The 19,709-nt window shown below is 48.4% G+C and overlaps 1 protein-coding gene, 1 non-coding gene and 1 pseudogene across 4 annotated transcripts in view; 2 read left to right on the top strand and 1 right to left on the bottom strand.

Annotated features, from left to right (window-relative positions):
- Positions 1–265: 265 nt before the first annotated feature.
- Positions 266–3,693, top strand: LOC128099375 (glyceraldehyde-3-phosphate dehydrogenase-like; annotated as a pseudogene).
- LOC128100192 (U6 spliceosomal RNA) lies at positions 2,378–2,481 on the bottom strand. The gene has a single exon (XR_008214709.1). It is a non-coding gene; the product is annotated as a U6 spliceosomal RNA (small nuclear RNA).
- A 3,888-nt stretch (positions 3,694–7,581) lies between the features above and the next one.
- The window catches only part of Znf777 (zinc finger protein 777), a 30,482-nt gene continuing 18,354 nt past the window's right edge, over positions 7,582–19,709 (top strand). For 2 of the 3 annotated variants that reach the window (XM_052720495.1, XM_052720494.1), the window contains exons 1-4: positions 9,797–9,924; positions 13,230–14,087; positions 15,259–15,385; positions 19,515–19,628. In XM_052720495.1, the coding sequence (XP_052576455.1) occupies positions 9,808–9,924; positions 13,230–14,087; positions 15,259–15,385; positions 19,515–19,628 (1,216 nt within the window). In that variant the 5' untranslated portion in view covers positions 9,797–9,807. Of the gene's footprint in view, positions 9,228–9,796; positions 9,925–13,229; positions 14,088–15,258; positions 15,386–19,514; positions 19,629–19,709 lie in introns of those variants that run through there. The other variant, XM_052720497.1, reaches the window with a different exon arrangement.

Here is a 19,709-nt window from a genome sequence, read left to right as displayed (position 1 = left end):
TCCTATGGTCCCTGTGATTTCACAAAGGTCAGAGATGTTGAGAGTAGTGGTCCCCTGTAACCTCAGCACCATGAAGGCAGCGGCAAGAACATCAGGAATTTAAGGCCATTCTCCGTACATAGTAAATTTAAGACTAGCCTGAGCTACATGAGCTTCTAGCTCAAAAAAAAAAAAAAACAAAAAAAAACAAAAAACTTTTAATCAAATTAAATTTTTAAAAAGAAACAAAAAGATACCAATTTCATTGTTTTTTTTTTTTTTTTTTTGAGACAGAGTCTATGTAACATGGGCTAGCTTGGAACTCACTATGTAGACCAATCTGGCCTCAAACTCACAAAGATCTACCTGCCTCTGTCTTTACTGAGTGCTGGAATTATTGGGCATGTGCTACCGCACCCAGGGAAGCAGGTTTTAGGCGTTCTAAGTCAACCATACAATTTAAAATGTTCATTCACACCACTAAAAGAACAGTAGGATGGCTCCTAGCAGAGGTAAAAAATAGGAAGAAAATCTGCTTCACTGAGCATGGTTGTGTGTGCATTTAATCCCAACACTCAGGGACAGAGGCAGAAGGAGCTGTTGAGTTCCAGGCAGCCTGGGGTACAGAGTGAGACCCTATCTTTAAAAAAAAGAAAGGGCCAGGCGGTGGTGGTGCACGCCTTTAATCCCAGCACTTGGAAGGCAGAGCCAGGTGGATCTTTGTGAGTTCGAGGCCAGCCTGGTCTACAGAGCGAGATTCAGGAAAGGCGCAAAGCTACACAGAGAAACCCTGTCTCGAAAAACAAAAAATAAAAAATTAAAAAAAAAAAAAAGAAAGGAAGAAAGGAAGGGAGGGAAGGGGGGAGGAAGGGAGGGAAGGCAGGCAGGCAGGCTCCTCCAGAGACAGCCATATCTTCTCATGCAGTGCCAGCCTTGTCCCTGAGACTTGATGGTGAAGCTTGAAGTGAACGGATTTGGTCGTATTGGGCACCTGGTTACCAGGGCTACCTTCAACTCTTTCAAAGCGGATACTGTTGCCATCAATGACCCTTTCATTGACCTCAACTACAGGGTCTACATGTTCCAGTATGACTCTACCCATAGCAAGTTCAAAGGCACAGTCAAGGCTGAGAATGGGAAACTTGTCATCAACGGGAAGGCCATCTCCATCTGCCAGGAGCGAGATCCCGCCAACATCAAATGGGGTGAGGCTGGTGCCGAGTATGTTGTGGAATCTACTGATGTCTTCACCACCATTGAGAAGGCTGGAGCCCACTTGAAGAGTGGGGCCAAAGGGTCATCATCTCCGCCCCTTCTGCTGATGTCCCCATGTCTGTGATGGGTGTGGGACCATGAGAAGTACGACAACTCACTCAAGATTGTCAGTAATGTCCTGCACCACCAACAGCTTAGCCACCCCCCCGCCCCAGCGAAGGTCATCCATGACAACTTTGGCATTGTAGAAGGCCTCATGACCACAGTCCATGCCATCACTGCCTCCCAGAAGACTGTGGATGGCCCCTCTGGGAAGCTGTGATGTGATGGCCATGGGACTGCCCAGAACATCATCCCTGTATCCACTGGTGATGCCAAGGCTGTGGGCAGGTCATCCCAGGGCTGAACGGGAAGCTCACTGGCTTGGCCTTCTGTATTACACCCCTAACATGTCCATCTTTAATCTGACATGCTACCTGGAGAAAGCTGCAAGTATAATGACAGCAAGATGGTGGTGAAGCAGGCATGGGAGGGCCCACTAAAAGGCAACCTGGCCTACACTGAGGACCAGGTTGTCTCCTGCAACTTTAATAAGGATACCCACTCCTCCACCTTTGATGCTGGGATTGACATTGTTCTCAATGACAACTCTATAAAACTCATTTCCTGGTATGGTACTGGTATGATAACGAATCATACAGCAACAGGGTGGTGGATTTCATGGCCTACATGGCCTCCAAGGAGTAAGCAGCCCTGGACCACTCACCCCAGCAAGGACAGAGCAAGAGAGGCCCAAGGCTGCTGAGGAGTCCCTGTCTCAACTGAGTATCTCCTCTCACAGTTTCCATCACGGACCCCCCAGGAGGAGAGGAGCTTAGGGAACCCTACTCTCTTGAATACCATCAATAAAGCTCACTGCACACACACACACACACACACACACACACACACACACACACACACACAGGAAGGAAGAAAACCTGTTTAATCTAAGAAAAAGGAGAAAGTAACCCCAAAAGAATAGGGGAGGGTGAGCAAGATGACTTAGCAGATGACGGCACTTGCCCCCAAGCCTGATGACAGACTGAGTCTGATCCTTGGGACCCACAGATCGGAAGGAGAAAACCAGCTGTCCTCTCATCTCACACGCGCCTCCTCACACACAAAATAAACAGGTGAATGAATGGAAGTTGAAAATTTAAGACAAATTTTTGTGCCATTCTTGCTCAGAGGACATGCTAATCCCTGCATCATTCCAATTTTAGTGTATGTGCTGCTACAGAGCACTAATGTTAAAGCTTTGGCGGGTTGGTTTCTTTGTTTTTATTTTTAGACAAGGTTTCACTGTATGTCCCTGTAACAAGCTATAGAAACCTGGCTGGCATGGAGCTCAGAGATCCACCTGCCTCAGCCTCCTGAGTTCTGGGATTAAAGGTGTATGCCACCATGCCTAACTTAAAAATGGTTTTTGTTTTTTAACTAATTTTTATTTCTTTTTCTGTACATGTCTGTATGTGTTTATGCCACACATATGCGGGTACCCAAAGAAGCCTAATGAAGGTGCCAGATTCTCTGGAGCCGGAGTCACGGTGGTTGTGAGCTTCCTGACGTGGGTGCCGGGAACCGAACTTGTGTCCTCTGGAAAAGTAGCAGATGCTCTTCATCGCTGAGCAGTCTTTCCAGCCCTTTAAAACCTTTTTTTTTTTTTTTTTTTTTGATAGAGGAAAATCTAAACCTTCACTATGAAGCAGAAAAGCTCTCTGGACGAAGAACAAATTGTGCTTTCAAGTTGCAGGAGCACGAACCCACTGGGGCAGAAACATTAAAGTGTCTTCCTTTCTGTGGTGACTGCCCTGTCCCTGCATTTGTGTCAAACCTTCCTTTCTCACTGGTTATTCGGTACCATAATGACACCTTGCTAAAATGCCAAAAGATTTTGTCACTTGCTCTCATCAGGAAAAGTATCGTGCTCCTCTGAGTCAGATTGTATTTAGGGTTCAGTGTGAAACATTCAGCAAAGAACTGGCTGGCTCAGCCACTGGTGAACCCAGCAGAATGCTCTTCCCACCTTCCCTCCTAGCCTCCTTTCTCTTCCTTTATTTCCTTTGCTCAGACCTTGGCCTAGACTTAATTTTGAGACAGGGTCTCACTAGCCCTGACCAGCCTGTAACTCAGAGATCTGCCTGCTTCTGCCTTCTAAAGAGATGGATTAAAGGCATATGCCGCCACACCCAGCTCATGGCCTAGACTTTCACAAAGCATTCTTCTGGCTTTAGGAGTTTACACGGAGCTGGTCCCAGTGGCCCATACCCTTAATTCCACACCTGAGAGGCAGAGGAGGGTGGATCTCTGTGAGCTAGAGGCCAGCCTGGACAGCAGGGCTATAGAGAGACCCTGTCCCATAGATAGATGATGGATGATTGATAGATAGATGATAGATAGATAGACAGATAGATAGATAGATAGATAGATAGATAGATAGATAGATAGATAGATAGATAGATAGATAGAGAAAAAAGATAAAAGTGTTTACACAGGAATTAGGAGCAGAGGATACACACCTTGTCATCAGCTTGACTCCATTATTGCCTGTGAGTACCTGATTGTGGTATCCAGGGGTCATCCTGAGCCCCTAAGGTGTTGAGAATCAGTCCTAGAGAGGTACATGGAAATCCCTGCATCTCTGTGGTGTAGGCTTCTCACCCTACAGCATGAAGCCCAGAGCGCAGCCTGAGACCAGCCCCTTCATCCATGATGTTGTTTCGTAGGAGGGTGAGGAAGCTGCTGGAACTCTTATGTAGCTCATGTACTACTTTGGCGCAAGGGGAGCTGGAAAGGGCTAGAAGCCACCCTGTACTAAAACATGTTTCTGTGTCTTAAGCGTGCCCACTCCTGAAGGAGATTAATAAAGATCACATGACCTGTGTTAGGCTCCACATCTGCTCGGTATGTGTGATGGGGACAGCAGTGATTGGCCAGTCCTGGACAGACAGTGATCATGCCCCTGAAGCTCTGTCCCATCTCTTGGGAACACATGAAATTAAAAAGTGGGGTACCTTCAAAGTTAATCAATGGACGAGGAGGAAAGACATTAACCAACATATGCCAACAACAAGCCAGGGCGCGAACACTACCAGACAAAGCGGGCTTTGATACCATAGGCACTACCTACTGGGATATAAAAGCCACAGTATCAAAGGGAAAATAAGTTTAATGTACCTAACATGGCCTCAAAATACATAAAACAAAAAAAAATTACAAAACTATAAGAAAAAATTCAAAATGAGATATGTTCACATACTTTTCTCAGTAATTGGTCAATTAATAAGGCTATAAGAAATTTGAAAGGTAGTCAAGTGGTTGTGGAACACCCCCTTAATCCCAGCATTGGGAGGCAGAGACAGGAGCATCTCTTTGAGTTCAAGGCCAGCCTGGTCTACCAAGTTCCAGGACAGTCAAGGCTGAAAAACAAACAAACAAACACACAAACAAACAAAAAAATTGAAAGGCATGGTTAGTTTTTATCCTGAGATTTTTTTTTCAGTCATTTACAAAGCAAGTTCCAGGGCAACCTACTTAAGACCCAGTCTCAGAAAACGTATTATCACTGTTGCAAAGCAAAACATAGCACATTTCAAATAACCTACTTTGTTCAGACTGCTCTTAAAAAAAAAATCACCATACACCAAAATAAAAAGCAAATAATAAAATGATACATAATTTGTGTGAGGGGTACTGAGAATTTGACCTGGAACATTTTACATGCTAGGCAAATATTTTACCACCCAGCTATAATCATAACCCTATAAAATGTTTTTGTAACCAGGCATATTGGCAAATTCCTTTAATCCCTGCAGAGGCAGGCAGCTCTCCTGAGTTCAAGGCCTGCATGGTCTACATATTGAGTTCCAGGGCAGACAGAGATACATAGTAGGGCCTGTCTCAAAAAAAAATTAAACCAAACAAAAACTTTGTAAAGAGAATAGCCATTTATTGAAGAAAACGTAAAATATTTAATAGTATTTTGGGGAAGCAATCATCCCTTCCATCAAAGTACTAACCAGGCCTGACCTGGTTTAGCTTCTGAGATCAGACCAGTTCAGGGCAGTCTGGACACACATCAGAGCAATCTTTTCTATGGAAAGTTCATAACAAAATTTCATCTGATTACAGAACATGTAACATTGATGTTTAAATATACAGTTGGTAATCCTGAAGGGGGAAATATAGAGCACATACCATTACAGAAACAAACACACCAGTGTAAGAAACAAAATGCTGAGAAACAGAGAAAACTACGTGCTTGGAAGATGTGAACGGGAATACAGTCCAAGGTCCCAGTGGACTCGTGGCCTCAGCTAACACAGCACCCTATTATACAGCTATCACTTGGTACCGGGATGATTGGGATGATTGGTTTCAGAACCCCCATGAGTACCAAAACCCATGGATGCTCAGGCTCTTATCTAAAATGACAATGTATTTATACAGAACTTATGTGTGCCTTCTCATATACTTTATGTCATCACTAGATTAGTTATATCTAATACATGCAAATGATAAGCAAATACTTGCTATATGGTATTGTTTGGGGAATAATGGCAAAGAAAAAATTATGTAGAGATATGATTTTCTAGACAGTTTTTCACATTTGTTTATTTTTGGTGGTGGGGTGTCATGAGGCATGTGTGGAGGTCAGAGGACAACTTGTGGGAGTTGGTTCTCTCTCCCACCATATGAGTCCCAGGGATCAAACTGGTCATCGGGCTTGAGGGCAAATGTCTTTATGCACTGAGCCATCTTCCTAGCCCCTGATACAACTTTTTAAAAAAGGTCCTCTGCAAGAACAGCAAGTGCTCTTAACTGCTGAGCCCGCCTCCAATCCATTCGAAGGAGTTTATGAAAGGCGGAGCTGGATGGATGTGGTGCTGTGATGGTGAAACCCACCTCTAACCTCGGCCCTCAGGAGGCAGAGGCAGGAAGATGTGCGTTTGCCGTCAGGGAGTGGGCGACACAGCAAGACTGTCTTGGTCTGCTCTTTACTGCAATGGTAAACACCACGACCAAAAGTAACTGGGAACAAAACGGTTTATTTGGTTTACACCACATAACAGCACCTCAAGAAGGGAAGTCAGGGCAGGAACTCAAGGCAGGAACCTGGCGGTGAGAACTGAAACACAGAACTGCTGCTTCCTGGCTTGCTCGTCCCTCGTGGATTGCTCAGTCTGCCTTTGTATACAACCCAGGACCACCTGCCCAGAAATGGCATCACCCACAATTGGCTGGGCCCTCTTACAATCATCTATCCAAAAAAAATGCCCACAGCCTTATCTACAGGCCAATCTGTTAGCAGCAGTTCTCAACCTATGGGTCATGACCCCCTTGGGGGAGGGTGTCAAACAATGCTTTCACAGAGGTGGCCTAAGACCATCAGAAAACAGGTATTTACATTACAATTTACAACAACAGCAAAAACATAGTTATGAAGTAGCAAGGAAAATAATTTTATGGTTGGGGGGGTCACCACAACATGGGGTACTGTATTAAATGGTCGCAGCGTTAGGAAGGCTGAGAACCACTGTGATAGATGTGCTTTTTCTGAACTGAGGTCCCCTCTTCCTAAATGACTGAAACTTGTATCAAGTTGACAAGAAACTAACCAGCACAAAGACCCTGTGTCCCGATACTCTATAACTTAAGGCAACTACTTAAAGTTAAGTGTAACTAATAAGCAGACAGTGAAAAGCAAAAAGTAACTTTAGAATGAGAAAGCTGCCGTGGTGCTAGCTCACGGCTGTAAATCAGCACTCGGAAGCTGAGGCAAGAACACAGCTGCTGACTGCGAACTGGGATGCACTGAGTTCCAGACCAGCCTGTTACAGGGGAAGACTCTGCCTCAAAAAACAACAAAGTAAATGCTAATATAGTTAACCTATAAAAGGCAGGGGAGAGAGGGAGAGAGAGATCTTTGAACATCTGTAAGAGGGAGAAAATAACTCATAAGATGGTAGATTCAAGTGGAATCATCTTAGTATTCTTACAGCCAAGCAGAGTAAACTGTGGCTATGGTTTATTGAGTATTTCAAAACCGTGAGCAGAGGACTGGGAGTGCTTGCCTAGCATGCCAGAGGCCTTAGCCAAGAGGATATTGGGTAGTCCCAACACTAAGAAATGGTAAAGGTTTGAACTAATGAATAAGCCAGTTGTCCTGATCTATGCTGTACAGACAAACTGAAATGTTCAAATGCCATCCAGTACTTCACCAAGTCTAATGACCTGAGTTCAATCCTAGGAACTCACAGATAAAAGGGGAAAGCCAACTCTACAGGTGCTCGCGACATATGCATGCCCACGCCCATCCCCACCCACCCACCCACCCCCACATACACACAAATAAGTAAGTAAATAAATAAATGTAAACTAAAAAACTAAGGGCTGGGGATGTAACTCAGCGGTTGAGCAGTGCTCTAGCATGCACAAAGCCCTGGATCTCAGTACTGCATTAAATAAATAAGTAAATGCAACTGCGCAGTAGTTACATTAAGTGTTTGGTGGATGATAATAACCAGGATGTATTTCTTATAAAACACTATAAACCAATGGGAGAACAAACCAACCAACAGAATAGGCAAAGGATACGAAGAGAACTTTACGGGGTGGAAAACTGCTAGTGTTGAAAATATAAAAAGACAATTTCTTTAATGAGGGCAACATAAATATAAATATAAATGATAATAAGGAGTTGAATTTCTCATTCAACTTTTGGATAAAATTTCCAAGTCACTTATCAGTAAACGTTGGCCAGGACATGAAAACAGGAAGTCATGCATTGTCAGGCGGTAGGGTAAGTGGGCACCATCTCTGGTAAGCAGTTTGAAGCCTGGGAGAGTTGAAGGTACCCCTGCCACCCACTAGTCCTTATCTGGTGAACAGCACAATGAGCCACGTGTGCCTGTGATGTGTATGTGGCATCCTGGCAGCAGATTTGTTTTCATTCCCCTCAAAGGCTAATGAAATACTATATAGTGGTTAAAATGAATAGACCAACTAGACTTGTTCACATATGCTGTATCTCAAAATAACAATAATCCACCATGAAAACAAAAAGCTCAACAGGATGTGCGCTGAATAAATACCATTTAAGTAAAATTTCAAGACTATCGAGCCCAGTAGTGTGCACTGTTTGTGGATGCACACATGATAGGCAATTCTTAGACATACTGGGGGGAAGGGGGAGCAGATTGAGATGACCCTGGCCTGGTCTCCGTTTTTAGCAAGAGCTGTAGATTGCCCGGTTGCCTTCTAAGACCTGTTCCAACCCACACATCCCCAAGGTTCCATGAAGTGAAAAAATTATTCTGCCTTTTCCTCTCGGTTCCAGTTGGGGTTCATCCCTAACTGTAACCAGGGCACCTGCTCAGACTTTTTTTCTCTTTTCATTCCGTTCCCAGATCTTTCCAGCCTCGGCATTCAATAAACACGCGTTTCAGTGAACCTGTCCAGGAAAGAGGGTCATCTCTCGTGGTTGCAAAGAGCACTGTGTCCACGGGGGCGAAACAGCAACTTGGGGTCAGCAAGCCGCTCCCCGCTCGGCCTCAGTTTCCTCCTTAGCAAGCCCGTCTAGCCCCTTCCAGCCCGTGCCCTCAAGGATTCCAGAAATTCTGTCCTTTCTGGCCGAAAACAACACTGAGGCTTTTCACAAAGCACTCCCACCCCCACCCCTCGCTCCCCTTAGATCCACAGCCCGCGTCCCTGGAACCCGGGCTGCACCGCGCTGGTCACATGAACTCCGGCTTTCTCTGGTGTGACGGCTCTCTCCGATCCCTTTGTGAGCGCAGGTTTTGAAAGCCAACGACCGGGTTCTGGGTTTGAGACGCGCAGGCGGCCGCGGGCGGAAGGCTGTCGGAGCCCATCGGCCCGCCTCCAGAGCCAGCGCGCCGCACGGGTCGCGCGCCCCGGATTCCGCTCCGCCGCCGCCGCCGCCGCCGCCCGCCGCGGCCTGGCCCGAGGGCGCCGGGCCGCCAGGACGCCAGGTGAGCCGCGAGGGCCGGGGAGCCGCGACGGGCTCAGGGCGTGTCCGGCGCCGCGGCGGCCCGCGCCTCACTGTTCGCTCCTACCGGCTGTAGATGGAGCTGTCTGGGTTCCGGCCGCCTCCGACGAGCCTCCGAGCGCTCCTCTTGAAACGCCTGAGAGGGACATGCCTCCCAGGATGCAGTTTGTAGCAACATGGCAGCTGCGGTGCAGCTCCCCTGCTGAAGAGGCGCCGGGACGGCCGCGCAGCTCGCAGCCGGGACCCGGGCCGCAGCCGGGGTCGCAGCGTCGGCCGCTCGGGGCGGGCGAGCGCGCCGGGGGCGGCCGCGGAACGCTGGGGCCCAGCTTGCCGCCGGGGCGCAGCCAGCCCAGCCGCGCTCCGACGCCGCCGCCGCCGCCCGCGCCCGCCCGCCGCGCGCAGCCCCGAGCAGGCCGGGGCCCGACGGCCGCGCAGCCCCGGCGGGCGAGGCCAGGCCGCGCCGCACTGCCAGCCCGCCCACGGCTCCGGGCCTGCGTGGGACTGCGCGCGGCGGCGGCGGCGGCGGCGGGGACTGCGCGGCGCGGGCCGGGCGGCGCAGGGCCATGGCCGAGGCGGCCCCGGCTCCGGGGAGGGCAGCCCGCGCGCGCACGGACGCGCGGCCTCGGGGCTCGGGGGACTGCCTGCGTGCTCCGGGCTCGGCGGCCCGGCCTGGGGTCTCGGTAAGGGCCGGGCGCGGCGACGTTAGCGGGGAGGGGGCGCCCTGGCGGGCTCGCGCGCCCCCTGGGGGGGAGGCCGGCCGGGGCGGGCGGGAGCGGCGGCCGTCCGTGCGAGGCTGCGCGGCCGCACGGCGCCCGGACACGCGGCCCGAGGTGGGGCGCGGGCGGCGCGCTCGCTCCCTCGCTGCGGAGCCGGCGCTGCGTCCGTCGGGGTGGCCGGCGGCACGTTTTCCGCAGAGCTCGGCCCCGCGGAGCGGCTCCCGGCCTGGGCGCGGCGCTGACGCGGCTCTCCCATTTCGCAGAGCGGAGACACTGAGGCACGGACACCCGGCGGCGACCTGCCCTGCCTGCCCCAAGGTCACGTAGAGAGTCGGCCCGGGCTGGGTGCCCGAAGCCCCACTGAGGCCTGCCCGGCGTGCTGCGGGCCTGGACGGGGAGGGGGCGGCGCTGGCGGCGGCTTCACCGGGGTGGGCGGCCTGGGCTGGCCGAGCACTGGCTGCGGCCCGTCGGGGGAGGAGGGGAAGGCCGGGCAGCGCCCAGCCCAGCCAGCGTCTCTGGTGTGGGGAGCCCTGTGACCCACAACCTCTGCATCGGGAGGACCCCGAGTCAAACTTGGGGTACGGATGGATGGGGTCTGGCGAGTGAGCACCGAAGAGGTTGACGGACCTCTTCAGAGGGCCATTCAATAATTAAACGCCCTCCCACTCAACGTGCTCTCTGAGACACCCTGGCTGTGCTAGGCAGGTTTGCTGCATGGGAGTCCGTGCCTTTGAGCCTGTGTACGGAAGAGATGGGATAGATGGCTTTCTAAAAAGCCTCGCAGTTCTTAAAATAACAATAACAAAACTCCTGGGAAATAAAATGATTTTTTTTTAAACATGCCTACCTCCGGGCTTAAGTCTCCAGAACCCTTTCATGATATGGCATGTAATTCTGGGTGAACCATCCTGGGTCATGTAAGAAAATGGCACATCTTTTTGTAGGAAGTCAGATGTGTTTTGTTATGCATTTTTCTAGTACATTGGCTTGGATCCTGGGGCCCCCATTCTCTGATCATACGGGGAGGGAGAAAGAGACAGGTAGAATCTATGAAATGTGGCGCAGAGGGGTTCTAGCCTTCCTCTCTGCTAGCAGTTTGAGAATTTGAGCTTATTCATTTTAGATCTTTGCTTTAAGGGTAAGATCAAGCCACAGGTTTACTGGAACTGATGACATTGTATCAGGACTTAAGTAGTAGATGGGGAAAGGGACACATCTTGTGACCCTTCACCCCTTTCCAGTACTCCAAATTCCTAAATGGAGAAAACAAAAATTACTATTTTCCTTTGAGCTCTGATTCAACTGGCTAATAAAGATGTCTTGCCCTGCTAGCTTTATTTACTATAGCCTTTTTTCTTGAGTTAAAACCCTGTGTTATCGGGAAGCTAACCTGCCCTCCAGGTATTTTTTCCTTCTTCCTACTAATTGTAGGCAAATACCCCACAGGTAGACAGTCTTAATGTACCTATTGTGTTGGCTCTGTTGTCCCTTTACCCCGTGAGCGGGGCTTCCACCTAAGGGAGCTGTCTAGTCTTGCTACCAACTCAGCAGTGAAGGGTTGAGAGTTTAGGGGTCTTTGAACTCGGTGTTTGCAGAATTATGCATCTGTGTGTATTTTGAGGAGAACTCATCCCTTGCGATGGGCTTTCTAAGGGCTCTTAACACCACCGTAATCGGGGATGTCTTTAAGGGACAGGACCTTCTATTCCCACATGATTGCATGTGGTAAGCCTCCCATAGGTCTGTTAAATCACCAAGCCTCTGACTTGTTTCACACCTATCAGCTTCCTCTGTCTATAATTGAGGCCTAGAGTTCACCTATAGACTCTGAAGCCTGCAATCTATGTGACCTGAGGCAAGGTACATGCAGCCTCTCCTGTTCCCAGTGTTTTCATAGACTAAAGGTGGATAGTCCTAGTAGTGCCTGTTCGTTCCATCAGGTTTTGTGAGGCGCACATGAGATGATCCTTGAAAATGCTTTGACACAGTTTATGTCACATAATAAATCCTAAATATTTACTCAGCTAATGAGCTCCCATATAACAGAGCTATGGATCATGCTTTCTCAAAGATCTTTGCTGGACAAGGTCTCAAAGTCTTCAGTCCTTGGCTTAAAAGTAGAATGCTGCTTTAGTGAAGTCATCTGTGCGTGAATCAGCGAGCAGATGTAAGAAAGACAGCTGTGGAAGGCATGACGTGGGTTCAGACAGGTCTAAAAGGTGGCGAAAGGAACCTCGTCACTTACCTGGATGATCTCTTTAACTATCAGTATACAGTTGACTCATTGGACAGGCATTTATTGAGCACATACTATAAGACTGGACACAAGGGATATGCTAATTTTCAAGTGAAGAAAGCAAGTTTTAAGTACCTTACAAAACACTCTTACAGAGAACATAGAAGCTGAACAGGTTCTTTGAAGGAATATTATGAAGAAAAGAACAAAAATGGTTAGAAAAATTCCGTTTAGATCCAGTAAAGGTATTGAATGGCTAGGTCAGTGGACTAGGCACCCACAGAAGAGCATGGCTTCACCTCCCTGGTGGTTCAAGATTTTAACATGGATGTAGCAAGATGGGGATCAGACCGCCAGAAGGAAACTTACCTTTACTCTGCTGTGGTCCCCACCACTCTTACCACACTCTCAAAACTAGTGTGATGCCTGCCTGGCTTCAGTCACTGCAGGCCCACCTTCTCCCTTAACCCTACCTCAAGAACCACAGTGAGGGAGCCCAGCAGTGTACGCCCGCCCCGGTGGACCCTCTGCCTAGGAAACGGGCTCCTGAGGAGGCTGAATTGCCCGCGTTACCGTCACCACGTCTCAGTGTCCTTTGCTTGGAGCAGAAGCCAGTCGCCATGCCCCAAGCCCATCAGCTCTGCAGAGCTTTGCAGACAGACAAGGGCAGCAGTCCCAGGGGCAGGCTGTGGTGGAAAGGGCAGCAGTAGGTATTGATGGAGCCACGAGCTCAGTTCTTCCCGGTACCCTTCCCCTCCTGCACACCATTCGTCATGTCTGAAGCGTGTTGGGGAGGGAAGATGGCTCTGGAAAACAGAAGGTGGCATAGCCATCTCTTATGCGTTGTTCCTAATAGCTTTATCATTGATGTCAACATCAGTGCCACTATCAGAAGAGATGTGCTTCCTTGGAATGTGTCTTATTGTGGCAAAACCTGAGGGCCTTTTAGCATGAGTGCTTGTCTCTTGGGTTTGTTTAGCCAGCTGGAGACTGTGACCTTCAATGCTGTCTTTCCTTCTCTCCCTGAACACAGGTCCAGCAGCTGGACATGGAGGACGGACATTCATCACCTCTATCTTTCTCCAGGGGTCCACACAAAGAGTCTGTGCATCAGGCCCCTGCCGGACTCCCCAGAGAAACTGTGTTCCCTTCTTGCGTTCTTCCCCCCAAAGAAATTCCTTCCTTGTCTCCCACTGCCCCTCGGCAAGGTGCCCTGCCCCAGTCCGACAGTACTCCGAAGCAAGAGACTTCTGGCCAGATGTCACATGTTCTCCAGAAGGGACCTTCACTCCTGTATCCTGCCACCTCTGAGCAAGACGCACACCACCAGGGATCCCTGGCTTCCCAAGAAGAAACCCAGTACTCTCCTTCAGCTGCTGGTCAGGGGACCCCTCTCCTTTCCCACTCCACCCACCATCAGGAAGCTCCACCCCACTCTCCTGAAGTTCCTGAGAAAGACTCGCTGACTCTGTCACCCACAGTTCCCGAGACTGACATGGATGCCCTGCTCCAAAGTCCCACTTTGCAAAAGGACACTCCCTTCCATACCTCTTCTACAGCCCAGAAGGAACAGCCCCTGCCCACCGCAGAGATCACTCGCTTGGCTGTGTGGGCTGCCGTCCAAGCGGTGGAAAGGAAACTGGAGGCCCAGGCCATGCGGCTACTGACCCTGGAGGGCAGGACGGGGACAAACGAGAAGAAGCTTGCGGACTGCGAGAGAACGGCCGTGGAGTTTGCAAACCATCTGGAGAGCAAGTGGGTCGTGCTGGGGACCCTGCTGCAGGAGTACGGGCTGCTGCAGCGGCGCCTGGAGAACATGGAGAATCTGCTGAAAAACAGGAATTTCTGGATCCTGCGGCTGCCCCCAGGCAGCAATGGAGAAGTTCCCAAGGTACACCCATTCCACTGGGGTCTCCCCAAGGAAACCATCCACAGGGGAGCATGGCTTAGGGATTTAGTTCAGTTGAAAGAAAAGGAAAGTGATGGTTGGGAAAGGAAAAACAAGAAGTAAGAATCCATGACGTCCAGTATTGCTTCACCCAGAGCAAATTATTTCTGCTGTTGTTAAAGCACAGATTGGTATATAAGTCCACTTAGAAAGGAGTCGATCAAGCCCTTCCCAGAGCCTGAGACAGGCCGCAGGAGGAAGGCTTGGGAGAATGTGTGGGAGCCTGCCCTCCTGTCAGTCTGCCCTCCACACGCTCCGGTTCTGCATGCCGATTTCTGCCCACTCTGGGTTAATACGTCTGCCCTGAACATGAACGTGTTTTTCTCGCTGTCCCCTGAATGATAGATTATAACAGCTGTACCCAGCATTCACATTGAGGCAGCATCACATGCCATCAAGGGGTGATTTAAAGTGCTGGAGTTTTTTTTATAGTTTTTATGCAGATACTGTGCCATTTTATATAAAGACTTCAGCATCTGCAGACTTGGGTATCCTGAGATTCTGGAACCAATCCTTTGCAGGTACCAAGGGACGACTGTACCAATGAGCAGTGCTTAATGGGTTACCATCAGACTGGACGGGAGAAGACGGTAGTTTAACTGATGGAGGTTTTGTACCGTCTAACTTTTTTTTTCAATTTACTTATAAATCTTTAATGCCAATAAAACTCATTTCAGGATGTATCCTTAAGGAACTAAGAAACAGGCTTTAATCTTATTTTCCAGAAGGTTCTAAAGAACCTTTTTGTTTCTTTTTGTTCCAGACTGAGTCTGTACGCCAACACCTCTTGGAGGCTGTTGTACATTAGAATTCTAGGGTCTCCCTAAAAGCGTACTGGTCTCTGAAGGTCCAGGGTGAGGCCTAAGAGTGCATTCCCAGCCTGTTCCCTGCTGCTACTGCTGCTACATGTTTTAAAGTAGGAAGGGCCTGGGCAAGATGAGTCCTCCACCCCTTGGCCAGGAATGTGGCCAGATTTCAGCCCGTTTTTAGGAAAGCCCCCTGAGCAAGTGCAGGGGAGGAAGGCCTCCCTCTCCGGTCCTTGGGAAGGGGGTTGGGTTTAACAGTCTGTGGTGTTAGCTCTTTGGTCCTTGCTGACCCGGTTGCTTGGTTTCAGGTCCCTGTCACATTTGATGATGTTGCCGTCCATTTCTCGGAGCAGGAATGGGGAAACCTCTCTGAGTGGCAGAAGGAGCTCTACAAGAATGTAATGAGGGGCAACTATGAGTCTCTGGTCTCCATGGGTAAGTAGGCAAACATTTGGTTTGGTTTCGGTTTTATTTGGTTGATTGGTGGAGGTACTTGTTTGGGTTTGGTTTTGTGTATGTGTTGTTTTGTTTTGAGGTAGGGCTACACTGGCTGGCCTAGAACTTGCTGTGTAGACCGTGCTGGCCTCAAGCTCACCGAGATCCTCCAGCCTCTGGCTCCCTAGTGCTGGGGTTATAGAAAGGCACTGCTATGCACATGATGGGTTTAACAGGGTCTTGCTGTCGAGAGTTTAGCCCAGGCTGACCTTGAATTCCCAGTCCTGCTGCCTCAACTCCCTGATATTGAGATTATAGACATGCACTACCACACTAGAATTTTACTCGTTTTGTGTGTGTGTGTGTGTGTGTGTGTGTGTACAATGTGGTGCATACCTCTGTGTGTGTGGAGGCCAGAGGTCGATGTCAAATGTTTCCTCTGTTCTCCTCGTTAGTGTTTTGAGGTGAGGCCTGTCACCGAACTAGTTCACCTGACTAGGCTGGCTGGCCAGAGTGCGTCTGGGACCTACCTGCTCCCTTCCCCTCCCTCTCCTCGCCAGCCAGCACTAGGGTCACAGATGGTCACCACTACACCTAGTATGCTGGGTGCTGGGGATCAAAGCCGTGTTCCCATTCGTACAGAGCAGGCACTTTACCAACTGAATCATCTCCTGGCCCTCCAAACAGAATTCTAGAGAATACCACAAAAGGGCTAGAGATTGCTCAGTGGTTAAAAGTTCCCAGCACACACATCAGGTAGCCTAGAACTGCCTGTAACCCCAGCTCCAGAGGATCCAACACTTCTCTTCTGAACTTTGTAGGCACCTGGAATCACATGTACACAAACATACATACACATGTAATTAAAAATAAGATAATTTTTTCTTTTAAAAAGAGTGATATAAATGAAAAAAACAAACAAAAACGAACATCCCACATACTCTTGTATGTCAATATGGAACAATCTATTCATAGAGACTATAGGACACTTGGGCCGCAGGGGAAAAGCTGGCTAGACGTTGGTGGGCCACCATAGAGCATTTTCCCCTGCATCCTGTTTATAAAATTCTAGTGAATTATTAGTAAAAGGAAAGTAACTAGAGGAATACGGATGTACTGAGGGCCTACTGTGTGTCAGCGGGGTGTGAAATGTTTCTAGGAATAACAGTAGTGAGGGACTGAGGACAGGATTAGAGATCTAGTTTTCTTACTCACACAGCTGGACACTATTGCTACTAAGGCCAGATGACCCCAGGGTCCTGGTCCCCATTAGGAAGTCACAGTGTCATAGAAACTGTTTTATACCAAGGTCTGTTGATTCTTGTTTTCATTAAAAACATGAAAGGACAAAAAAAAAAAAGGAAAGATGGACTTTCTTTCTGTATGTATCCTTTTCTGTCATGTGTAGGATTTTTTGATATAGATAAAAGAAAAAGCTGAGGGTCTCAATGGATAAAGAGCTTGCTATGAAGCATAGGAAACCTGAGTTAAGATCGCCACCACTCACCTAAAGGCCAGCACAGTGGTGTGTGTCTGTAACTCCAGTTACAGCTGGAGGTGCCTGGAGCTTTACTGTCTAGCCTGTCTGGTCAAAACAGATTCAGGTTCAGTGAGAGATCCTATCTCAGAAAATGAGGAGGCAGAGTAAAGAGAAGGCACCTGATGTAAAACTCTGGCTTCCATGTATGCATACAGGTGAGCACACCTGCATACCCCGCCTCCCCAAAACACAAGTACAAGAGAGAAAGGTGTGAATGTTGAGTACACTGTTGGACAGAAACTTGGATTTGGGTGCTAGAGATGCCTCAGCAGTTAAGGGCACTTGCTGCTCTTGCAGAAGACCTCAGTTTGGTTCCCAGCACCCACATGGCAACTATCTGTAAGTCCAGTACCCTCCTATGGCCTCAGTAGGTATGAGGCACACAGGTGGTACACATGCAGACATGCAGGCAAACACTCACACACGTAAAATATGAATGAGTGAATGAATGAGCAAATGAATGAATATGGGATTGGAGAGAGCGCTCAGCATTTAAAAGCATTGGCTGCTCTTCCAGAGGACCTGGATTTGGTTCCCAGCACCCAGATGGTAGCTCACAACCATTTGTAACTTCAGTCCCAAAGGATCTGATGCCCTCTTGCCTCCATAAGCACTGTTCACAATGGTGGACAGGCATCCATGCAGGCAGAAATGCCTGAAGACATAGAGTGAAAATCTCAAACACTTTTAAGTTTAAAAAAAAAATCCTTTTTTAAAAAACAAACTTTGATTCATGCTAAAATAGGTAATTTTAGACATACTTTTCCATAGGCTAACATTACTCTTCTTAAAAATTTGTGTTTTTTAAAATACAGACACAATTATAAAAAGTCAACAATTTACAATTGCATAATAAAGAGCAACCACTAGCCCACAGAGGAGGCCACCAGGCCCCCTTTAGATCCTGTCCTTTCTCATCTTTTCTGTACATGTATAAACATGCACAGTGTATGCCCCGTTACACATGTAGTGTGGAGTCTGCACAAAGGCGACCATTCATTTGTAGTACCTCATATTAGACAGCTTTCCTCATCAGCACCTGTGGGCCACAATCCTTGGAAAGAAAGTACAGTATCCAGGAGAACTTTGGCTTTTTTTTTTCAAATATGTATGAGTGTTTTGCCTGCATGTTAGCATGTGTACCACATACATGCCTGGTGCCCATGGAGACCAGAAGAAGGCATTCAGTCCCTTAGAACTAGAGTTACATGTGATTTGTGAGCCACCATGTGGGTTCTGGGTACCTAACCGCGGTCCTCTGCAAGAGCAACAAGCGCTCTTAACCCCTGAGCCCCTCTCTGGGCCTCTGAACTCGGGCTTTTGACTGTACTGCTGCTGGGCCATGGTGCTTCTGTCTCTCTCACTACTGTTGTGAGAAACAGCCCTGTTTATCTGGGCAGTGACCCAGTGATTGACAGTACAGATGTGAAGTGGACTGTGGGGTAGAGGATGCACTACCGAGGAGCCTCTGACAAGGAACCAGTGTCTTGTCTGTAGCAGCACGTGAGAATGCCATTTCTCCACACCCTGGTTTCTTCTGTTGTTTTGAATCTCTGTCATGTTTTGTTTTGTTGTCTGAGACAAGATCATGTAACCCAGACTAGCCTCAGATGTTCTGACCTTGAACACCTGATCCTTCTCTATTCCAAGTACTTAATATAGGCAAATATTTGTCCCTTTGATAGATGAAAAAATGATACTATTTTTATTTGAATGTATTTATTTGATGATTAGTGAACTTGTGCATCTTTTTTTTATATAATTGCTAGTCATTTGTATGTCTCCTGTGAATTACCTATTCATACTTCTGCCCTTATTTTCACTTATTATAAAGGTTGCTTCTATATAATTATGAATATTAACCATTTGCTATATGTGGTAATATGTATGTTTCTAATATTTCTGCCATGTTTCTTCATCTTTTATTTCAAAATGATTTTTAACTTCTTGAGGAGTAGTGAAGGTTGAACTGAGGGTCTCCTACATGTTAAGCACATGTTCTACCACTGAGCTGCACGTCGGCCCTAACTTTTTTCTTTTTCTGTCGGTCTGGCTATGTGTCCTTGGCCCACCTGAAATTCACAATGTAGCCCAGGTTGACCTTGAACTCACAGAGATCTGCCTACCTCTGTCTCCCCAGTGCTGAGAATAAGGGTGTGTGCCACCACATCTGGCCTCCTATTGTGTGTTTTGGAACAGGATCTCCCTCTGTGACCCAGCCGCCATCAGACTCACAGCAGTTCTGTCTCCAGCTCCCAAGTGCTGGTATTAGAGGCATGAGCCATCATGACTGGCAACGCTTTTTCACACAAGGAACCCACTCTATCAGTATTTTGTTTTATGAATTTTATACTTTATCAGGATTAGTTTTGTCTGGAGCTCCTGGGCAAGCTTCATTCCCTGTGAGCAGCGTGAGACACATGTGCACACGGGTCCTGAGGAAAGAGGCTGAATACTTCCTGTTTATTTCCCAGCATTGCAGCCCCTGGCAGAGGGGCTGTTCCAGGTCACATCCCCACAGATAACACCTTTATAGCATACAATGCCACCTCATACCACAGAATATTTTCTTTCCTTCCTTCTGCCCAGACTATGCAATATCCAAACCAGACCTCATGTCACAGATGGAGCGTGGAGAAAGGCCAGCCATGCAGGAGCAAGAGGACTCTGAGGAGGGTGAGACGCCCACAGACCCCAGTGCTGGTGAGTGGCAAATGGATGTCCCAGGGCCCTACATCCTGGGTCTTTCAGTAGCTCCAGTCTAGAGTGCCACAGTCAAGACAG

The sequence above is a fragment of the Peromyscus californicus genome, unplaced genomic scaffold (genome assembly GCF_007827085.1).
Source record: "Peromyscus californicus insignis strain IS unplaced genomic scaffold, ASM782708v3 Scaffold_6__1_contigs__length_162567912, whole genome shotgun sequence".
Lineage (NCBI taxonomy): Eukaryota > Metazoa > Chordata > Mammalia > Rodentia > Cricetidae > Peromyscus > Peromyscus californicus.
Note: the sequence above shows the minus strand (reverse complement) of the source record. Positions and strands in the feature narration are given on the sequence as shown.